General features: G+C 44.7%; 1 protein-coding gene across 1 annotated transcript in view; it reads left to right on the forward strand.

The window, feature by feature from the left end:
• ZNF317 (zinc finger protein 317) overlaps positions 1-9,217 on the forward strand; it is an 11,290-nt gene extending 2,073 nt beyond the window's left edge. Inside the window, exons 2-7 of the mRNA XM_012646318.1 lie at positions 3,208-3,337; positions 3,875-4,014; positions 4,539-4,665; positions 5,076-5,171; positions 5,653-5,735; positions 6,239-9,217. Coding sequence (XP_012501772.1) covers positions 3,307-3,337; positions 3,875-4,014; positions 4,539-4,665; positions 5,076-5,171; positions 5,653-5,735; positions 6,239-7,558 — 1,797 coding nt within the window. The 5' untranslated portion in view covers positions 3,208-3,306 and the 3' untranslated portion in view covers positions 7,559-9,217. The remainder of the gene's footprint in view (positions 1-3,207; positions 3,338-3,874; positions 4,015-4,538; positions 4,666-5,075; positions 5,172-5,652; positions 5,736-6,238) is intronic.
• Positions 9,218-9,805: the final 588 nt, after the last annotated feature.

Below are 9,805 nucleotides of genomic sequence, written 5' to 3' on the forward strand. Positions count from 1 at the left end.
TTATTATGTTTCAATTCTAAGTATCAAATATCATGGCTTCTTTGACATGTGAAATTAGAATTTTTTACTTTTAATTTCCACTTCTGTGACTTTTTTTTTTTTTCCTGGTTATCTTTTGGTCGTTGTTTGCTAACTTCATTGCACAGTGGTCAAGAGATTGATGCCATTTTCGGAGAGAAATATGGCCCACGTGTGGTTGGATTTTATAGTTGGGAAATGCTATTACATCGTGTTCAATCATGGTATTGAATTGCGTACTTGAACTGTATTTGTGAGAGATCCAGGGTGACTTTGCTTATTTCTCATTAGAGTTGTTCCTTGCCTTCCTCCCCCCCCCTTTTGTTTTTATTTTTGGGGGTTATAACATGTATACAAGCACACACACATACACAGACATGCATACATATACAGCTCTTTTATGATTTGTATCTATTTTCATTATAGAATATCTCAGTTTTCTCTATGATCCTTTTTGCCTTAATCCATTCTGTCTGATATTAATGTATTTAAACCAGCTTTTTAAAAATTTGCCTTGTATAACTTTATTTCCATTCTCGCTATAACCTTATATTTTAGATGCCTCTTATAAATAGCATATAATTGTATTATTTTTAATCTGTTCTGTGAATATCTGTATTTTAGTTAAAGCATTTAGTCCATTAACAACATATTAATATATTTGGATGTTACATTTGTCCTATCTCTATTTCTTTTTTCTTTCTTCTAACTTCTTTTGATTTGAGTATTTTTCTTTTTTCATTAAACATTTTGAACTTTTTTACTGTATTGTTTTAGTGATCATCCTGAACAATTCTTATCCATGTTTGTTCATTAATTTAGATTCTGATATGTTATCCCTCTCGATTCATACGATTTTCTTATTGTGCATTTTAGTTCTTTTTTATTGATATAACGTAGTTGTACATATTTAGTTCTGTCCTTTTTTAAACCTCAGAATATTGCATAGTCATTTTTTTTTGTTATCGTTTCATTATACTCATATTTGCCACTCTGTGTGCTTTACTTGCTTCTTATACTCTGCTTTGGTTCTTTGATTACTTCTTTCTCTCTGAAATACATCTTTTAGAATATCTCTTTTCTTTGGATGGCAAGCCCCAAAATGATTATTTTTCCCTCTTAGTGGACATTTTGGTGGTTATAGGATTTTATATTTTATTCCAAAACTGTGAAGACGTTCCACTATCTTTTGGTTTCCATTATTGCTGATAAGAAGTTAGCTGTTGGTCTGACATTCATTTCTTTATTTTCTGAGACAGGGTTTCACTCTGTCACCTAGGCTAGAATGCAGGGGCATCATGACAGCTCACTGCAGCCTCAAACTCCTGGGCTCAAGCGATCCTCCTGCCTCAGCCTCCCCAAATGCTAGGATTACAGGTGTGAGCCACCACTCCCAGGTGTTTTGTAGTTCTTTATGTAACCTGAATATAAATTCTTTGTCAGTTATATGTATTGCATATATTTTTTTTCCCAGTCTGTTGCTCACTGTTCATTTTCAAGGTGTCATTTGGTAAGTAGAAATTTTTTATTTTGGTAAAGTCCAATTTATTGTGGTTTTATTAAATGTTCTGTTTTAGTCTAGTCTGAGATATTATGTAACCTTTAGGTAGGTCATGAAAAATATCTTTATGAATTTTATTTATTGGTATCTGATTTACCACAAAAGATTTGTTTAAAGTAAAATTTTTGTGTATGCAGTGAGAAACGAGGTCAAAATTCCTTTTTTTCAAACTTTGCATTCTTACTGAACATCATTTGACTGCATATGCAGGCCTAATTTCTAGCTCTGTTCTGTTCCATTGTCTTTTTGTCTATACTTATTCCAGTAACTCTTCATTACTGTGATAAAATTAGTATGAATCTTCCAAGATTGTTTTTCTTTCTTAACATTGTTCTGACTCTTCTAGATCTTTTGCATTCTTAATTTAGATCTGGCTTGTGAGTTTCAAGAAAAAAGCCTGCTGAGATATTGATAAGGACCGTGTCGTATCTGCAGATGAATTTGGAAGGAGTGAATACCTTAATAATATTGAACCTTACTGTCCATGAAAATGAAATCGCTTCCATTTATTTAGCTCTTAAATTTCGTCCAGCGGTGTTTCATAGTTTTTATTGTCAAGGTCCTGCATAGGTTTTACTCGATTTATTCCTAGGTATTTGATTGATATATGCTATCATAAATGAAATGTGTTTAAACCTTCATTTCCCAGTTCTTGGCTGAGGTACGTTTTTTACTTGTGATTGCTATGCAGTGAAATGCAAGTTTTATTTGCGGACAGTAAGAAAGTTTTGATTCAGGAAAACTGGCCAGATTTTACATGGTCTTTGGGAGACTGGAAGACTGGATGGACTAGTCGGCTTCTGTTTAGTGTGGATGTGTCTTGGAGTTAGCGGCTTCTGAGTTTCTACTCTACCGCTGTGACTGGTCCTGTGCAGACTCATCTTCCCAGGTACCTCCAGGGAGGAGGCAGGTGGTTGGAATTGTCCACGCTGGTCTTTTGCTAGTTAGGGGTTATAACAGAGTTAAAGGAGTTTGGACAAATGAACTGTCGGAAGTGGTGGGTTGTGGGGAATCTCAGCTGGGCAGGTGAGAGCAGCAGGTGGCTGTTAGGACACAAGACCACAGAAGCACAGGTGGTCTGGAATCTCTCTAAAGTGGGGGAGTGAGAAGAAGGCTGTGTAGGAGGTTTTGTCCAGAGAGCAGATTTCTAAATCATTGTCTGGGAGGTGAGGTTGATTGTAGTGATGATACAGTCTAGGCTGCGGCCCAAGGGTGTGTCTTTTGCTGTGGGATGTGGGTGCAAAAAGCATTGGCGATTGGAACTTGGGGTCCTGGCTGGACTATCCCCCTGGATAGAGCCACCCTAAAGGATGGTAGACCTTGAAGGTAGAAGGAAGAACCTGGGATCGGAGTGTTTCATGAGTGAGGGACTTTGAGTTGTGTTTGGTGGCAAATCACTTCGGAAGAGAGTGAATCTGAAGCCTACTTGAGGCAGGTCAGGGGCTCCCCCTTCCCCCCACCACCACATTGCTTGGAGGCTTTACCTAGGTAAGAGACAGACCCAGCGTCAGGCAGAACTTGCTGTTCAAAAGAGGGAATATCAAGAAACAAAACTCAAGAATTTTCTTTGGTGAGCAGGAGAGACAGCCTTTGACTACTCACTCCTGGCGTTCTTTCGTTCACTGCAGACGCCAGCCTGGAGGGTCCCGTGAGAGCAAGAGAGTAGCTTCCTGGTTCTCCCAGCGCTCCGCTCGCCGTTCAGGCAAATTGACTGTCGTCCTCGCAGGATGGCTGCTCTTGGGCTGTCCCCCACACTTGGTGAGTTCTTGGGTGAATGCCTGCCCCGGGGAGTTCAGTGTAAGGGGCCGCTGTCGCTTCACCGCACAGGGCTACAAGGCAGGGGGTGAGTGGAAGCGAAGTGGAGCAGAGCTGCAGCAGCCACTGCGGCGACTGTGTCTGATCCAGGGTCTCGGTGGGTCTGGGAGAGGGAGAGCGCAGAGCAGTGGTGTGTGAAGAGGGCACAGCTGATGGGTGATCTTGCATTACCCTGTTTATTGTTTTGGTGAATTCGAGCAAGGTAACAACTGTCCCTCTCAGAACTTCCATTTCTTCACTCGTAAGCTGGGAATGTATGTCACTTGCTGTGGGTGGCCCACCACCCTCTTTTATGTCTTTGAGTGGAACAGGGTTGTTCTGGCTTTTTTAAAAACGTGTGTGGGAGAGAGAGAGATGTTGGGGTGTGGACACTCAGTGTGTTGCAGTTTCCCTGTTTGCAAGTGTTGTGACGTAGAGCAGATTCTCGGGTCACAGCAGGTACTTAAACGTGATTCTCATGGATCCTCTTTTCTCCTCTAGCCTTGTCCACCCAAGACCCCACCTGTTTCCAGGAGTCAGAATTTTCTCTTTCTTTGAAAAGCCGTCCCTGTCCCCAGGACTTGGACCTGTTTGCTTGCGATGGTCTGGAGCCTCACGCACCAGCCGGTGTTGGTTCCCAGGTACCCCACGGTGTCAGGGCCCCTGAGGGTTGGAGAGGCACTTCCCAGAGCCGCCCCCACCAGTACATGTTAGAATATTCAGATCTTCATCTTGACTGATGGACGCCCGGTCAGGGCCCAAGAGAGAGCGCCAGGGAATTTTGGGGGACTGTCTTGGTGTCGGGGAAGCTGGGAAATGACTTACATAGCAAGTGTTTCTCTCATGCCTGTAGAGTGCTCAAGCCCATGTTCAACCTCAGAGACAGAGAGGAAAGAAAACTAAAAGCTCTTAGACCAGGCTACAAGTAGACAGAGATTGGGTCCCTCGTCAAGAGTTGCATTCGAAGCGATGAGATGGGAGAAGATCCCCTCATAGGAAAGAGGAGATATCTGAGGACTGATGTCTAGAGATGTGAGACCTAGGTAGCACACTGTCTGAAAATCCCACAGTGGGTCTCTCGTGCCCAGTCCTCAGCCTCAGCCCTCTTTCTGTGAGCGCCAGCAGGCTGGTTCCTCCCCGACCCCAAACGTGTGTGGTGTTTCAGGAGTCAGTGACTTTCCAAGATGTTGCTGTGGACTTTACTGAGAAGGAGTGGCCCCTGCTGGATTCTTCTCAGAGAAAACTGTACAAAGATGTGATGCTGGAGAACTACAGCAACCTCACTTCACTGGGTAAGGCTGGCACCATTTCTCTCTTTCTTCATTCGTGAATCAGATGTTTTCGTGTAAGTTCTTGCTGTGACCCAGGAACTGTGCAGGGGTTCAGACCCACAGGCAGCCCTGGCGCCGGCCCTCACGCAGTGTCTCCTATGAGCGTTGACCTTGCAGGTTCTCCAGTGTGTGTCTGAGCTTGAGCACGGGTTCCTTCCTTTCGGAGGGCCAACGTGCGGGTGTTTGTGGTTTTGTTTTCTATGAAAGACTCTTGCTGTGTTCTTTAGAAATTTGGCACCATCATTTTCCTGCTCCTAAGTCAGACTTGTCCAGCTTCAGAACACTGAAGACCAAAATGTTGACCCCAGTCTAGTGGAAGGGGTTGTCCTCTGCACGGCCCGCCCTCAACTGTGTCTTTCCCGTGAGTACAGGGTATGAGGTCTGCAAGCCCAGCCTCATCTCACACTTGGAGCAAGAGGAAGAGCCGAGGACGGAGGAGAGGGGCACCCAACAAGGCCCTTGTCCGGGTAGGTGAGCAGTGGTGCTGTGACTCTCAGCTCTACTCGGTGGGTGGGTTGGAGGGAGGCGCATTGGGAAACGTCACCCAGGGAGATTGGGAAGTGCGTGCGCGTGTGTGCACTCGCTCACTCGCTCGTTCTCATTGCCTGTACATTCTCTCACAAATCCTTTGGCCTCCATGCCCCTTCATCTTTGAATTTGACGTTTCCGCATGGGCTCTTTGTCCCATTGTTTCATACTTGACATTCTTGATAATACTCTTTCTGTCTTTATCAACGTCCATCTGAATAGACTTAAATTCTCCCCATCACTGACAAATATCTCACACAACCAGATTTTCAACCATCGTTTTTGCTCGTGTGTGTCTTTCCCTTTCGCATCAGCTTTCCTGGCTTAGGGTTAGAATCTGCAAAGAAATCCACCTGTTTTTGTCACCACAATCCCACCATTTTTTTTCCAGCAAGTTCATCCTTTTCCAATGTGTTTCAGATTGGGAGACTCCATCTAAAACCAAGTGGTCGATTCTTATGGAAGATATTTTTGGGAAGGAGACGTCCAGCAGTGTGACAATGGTAAGTAAGAGTTCCTTGGGATAAATCTAGATATTCCTTCCACATTTGCAAAGATTGGGCAGCCTAAGTTAGAAAAGCAGCTCGAGAAGCAGGCACATGACATTCCCCAAGAGGAAGCATGTTCCAGAGACACCGAATACTGTCAAGTTGGGGAAAACCCCCAGACTCACCTCAAACTTCTTCACTTGGAGTTGTCATTAGTAAATATTTACATAGCTATGTCTCAGATATCGAGTGTTGGTGCCCATTTTAGTTTTAAATAGTGGACAAACTCTGTATGCAGAAAGCTTTGTAAAAGTAACACTCACAGAGCCTTACAGCTTAGCATTTGGCTGTTCTTTTTGGTGGAGTTCAAATGAGACAGGAACAGTACATTTGCACGGTAAATTATAACATCTCTAGTCATGATGATGTGCTTCTATTTGTAGCAGTGTATGTGGGGATGATCCTTAGGAATGTAATGAATGTGGGAAACGTCTTAGCACTGGTCTCTTAACCAACAGGAAAGAGCTCGTCTTGGAGAGAAGTCCACCGAATACGCCCACTTGTTTGACGTCTTCAGCATGGGTGCCCATCTTACCCAGCCAATGGGCAGGCATGCTGGCAAGAGGCCCTATCACCGCCATGACTATGGGGTAGCTTTCAAGGGCAGGCCACACCTAACTCAACACGTGAGCATGTATGATGGGAGAAAAATGCACGAGTGTCATCAGTGCCAAAAAGCCTTCACCACGAGCGCTTCCCTCACACGGCACAGGAGAATACACACCGGGGAGAAACCCTATGAATGCACAGACTGTGGGAAAGCCTTCAATGACCCTTCAGCCCTTAGGAGTCACGCGAGAACTCACCTCAAAGAGAAGCCCTTTGACTGCAGTCAGTGTGGAAATGCATTCCGGACCCTCTCGGCCCTGAAGATACACATGAGGGTTCACACTGGTGAGAGGCCTTACAAGTGTGACCAGTGTGGGAAGGCCTACGGCAGAAGCTGCCACCTCATTGCACACAAGAGAACGCACACCGGAGAGAGGCCCTATGAATGTCATGACTGTGGGAAAGCGTTCCAGCACCCTTCGCATCTTAAAGAGCACGTCAGGAACCACACTGGGGAGAAGCCCTACGAATGCACGCAATGTGGCAAAGCCTTCCGGTGGAAGTCTAACTTTAATTTGCACAAGAAGAACCACATGGTCGAGAAAACCTACGAATGTAAGGAATGTGGGAAATCCTTTGGTGATCTCGTGTCGCGGAGGAAGCATATGAGAACTCATATCGTCAAGAAGCCTGTTGAATGCCGACAGTGTGGGAAAACCTTCAGAAACCAGTCCATCCTTAAGACACACATGAACTCTCACACTGGAGAGAAGCCCTATGGGTGCGATCTCTGTGGGAAAGCCTTCAGTGCAAGCTCGAACCTAACCGCACACAGGAAAATACACACTCAAGAGAGACGCTATGAGTGTGCCGCCTGCGGGAAGGTCTTCGGTGATTATCTGTCCCGCAGGAGGCATATGAGCATTCATCTCGTAAAGAAACGCGTTGAATGCAGGCAGTGTGGGAAAGCCTTCAGAAACCAGTCGACCCTGAAGACACACATGCGAAGTCACACGGGAGAGAAACCGTACGAGTGCGATCACTGTGGGAAAGCCTTCAGCATAGGCTCTAACCTGAACGTGCACAGGAGAATCCACACTGGGGAGAAGCCCTACGAATGCCTTGTCTGTGGGAAAGCCTTCAGCGACCATTCCTCCCTCAGGAGTCACGTGAAGACTCACCGGGGAGAGAAGCTCTTTGTGGCGCCGGTGTGGAAACGGCTCCAGTGAGAAAGCCTGCTTGAAAAGAGACATGAGCACTCAGACTGGAAACAAGCCTTGTGGGTGTGAGAAGGCAGGAAGCTTTCTCCTTGCTGGGCACAAAAGAACACATGTAGCTCGGGAAAAACCCAATTCCTATAACGATTGTAGGGAGACAAGGTGTTCTCATCTTCAAGATTTGTGAGAACTTATTAGAGTAGAAAACGTACTTCTGTAGCATGGAGAAGTCTTCAGAGTACATTCTGCTCTTAACAAACATGAGAACTTAGGGAACAGAAGCCCCAGCTTGGCATCTGATGTTGAAATGAATTTAGCACCACCTCTCACCTTCTGGGCACAAGAGTTAATAAGCGCACTAGGGAGGTAAATCTCTCCCGTGAGGGGAAACCTTTCCCAGTCTCACACTGTTCTTCGTGAGAGAAATCACACCGAAGAGAAAAGTCAATAAAAGTGAGGAATGTGGGACAGTTGCTAACAAGGGTCAGCAAACCATGGCCCGCTATCTGTTTTTGTATAGCTCACAAGCTGACAATAGGCGTTCCATTTGTAAAGAGGAAAAATATGTGGCAGAGATCATATGTGGTGAATAAAACCTAAAATCCTTGCTATCTGGCCCTTTCCAGAAAAGCGATGCTGACCCTTGACCTACAGCTGTGGTTCTCAACTGGGGACGATTTTGTTGTCCAGAGATTACTTGGCAATGTCGTCTGGAGACGTTTGGTTGTTTGAACTGGGGATGCGATGGCGGGGGTGGGGGGCAAGCACTGCTGGCATGTAGCAGGAAGACATCAGGGATGGTGCTAAATATCCTACAATGCACAGGAACCCCGAAAAGAAAGAATTATGTGCCCACAGATATCACCATTGCTGAGGTTGCGAATAATCGCCCAGTTACTCCTCAGTTTTTACCCACAGTAATCCCTCCATTTTTATGAATCTTGTGACTACTTACACTAGGAGAAATTCCTTTTCAAAACTTTAAAAATAGAATCAGTGATGGTAACCCCTACGTGGAGGTGATTCCAGCCACGATTGCCTCACTTGCTGTGCATGTGAGAATTCCCCCTGAGAGAGACCCCAGTGGGATTTTTCCAGTGGATATTGGATTGCACTTACCGTTCTTCCATCATGAAAACAGACCCCGGCTCATTCATTTTTAGTCTTTATTTTTAAGGTTACACTCCTCTAAGTAGCCCTTAAAGCCTCATCAGGAAAGGTTTGTATATAGCACTTTTACTGTACTTCATCCTCGATATGTCTTAATTTCCTTTGGGATAACTTCCTTGACCAATGGCATATTTAGAATTGTGTTATGTACTGTGTAACGTGGGTATTTTTTAGTACCTGTTTGTTACTGGTATGTAATTCAAGTGCATTGTGATCAGAGCATGGCGTCTCCGTTGGAGGGACCTTTGGTATGTTTGTAGCCTGCTGTCCAGCCAAGAGTGGACATATATACTTCTAGTTGTTTCTCCAGTATCTACTCTCATCTTCTTCCATGTCAAGGGAATGCAGGTTCTGTCAGATTAGTAAGGTGTGCTATTTTTAAAAATCTCTTACAGCTCTTGCAACTAGTACGGTCCATGTCCCATAGCCCTGGCCATTGTCACATAAATCTGCAGGTGTCACTGTGTGGGCTTCTGAGAAAGCTCTTTAAAAGGGGGTCATTCTTACCTGAACCTTCCTCTACACATCCTGTTCTGTGCTTCCCACCCTACTTCTCACCTTGCAAGGAGATCGGTACCTAGTGCCAAAAGGTTTGTCTTGGGACCATGAGGATGAAAGCCATGGTCTAAGGAGGTCACTGCAGAAAGGTCACAGTGACCCTGGCCTCCCCTGTGGCTCTCATACATATCTGCACTAGCCCTGGATTTGCTACTTCCAACTTCCTATTACATGAGAAAAAATAAAATTGATTATTGGTTTAAGCTGCTACGGATATTTCATTGTTTTTCTATTTACTTTATTGGTGGGAGGAGGGGTCTGCACCGCACAGGTAGATGCTGTCTGGAACCCACACACCTGGTCGTTGGTAAGTTCTGTAACTGCCACCTAAATGTGTGGGTGTAGCATTTATACTTTTAATTGTTGGATATACGTTTTAAATTCTTTAAACCAAGCTTTTAGACTGTATTTCAAGTGTTTGATATATTTAAACATTTATTTTCTTGTTTGTTATTTTTTTGAGACAGGGTCTCTGTCGCCCTGGGTAGAGCACAGTGGTGTCATTATAGCTCATTGCAGCCTCAGACTTCT

Source organism: Propithecus coquereli, unplaced genomic scaffold (genome assembly GCF_000956105.1).
Source record: "Propithecus coquereli isolate 6110/MARCELLA unplaced genomic scaffold, Pcoq_1.0 Scaffold241, whole genome shotgun sequence".
NCBI lineage: Eukaryota > Metazoa > Chordata > Mammalia > Primates > Indriidae > Propithecus > Propithecus coquereli.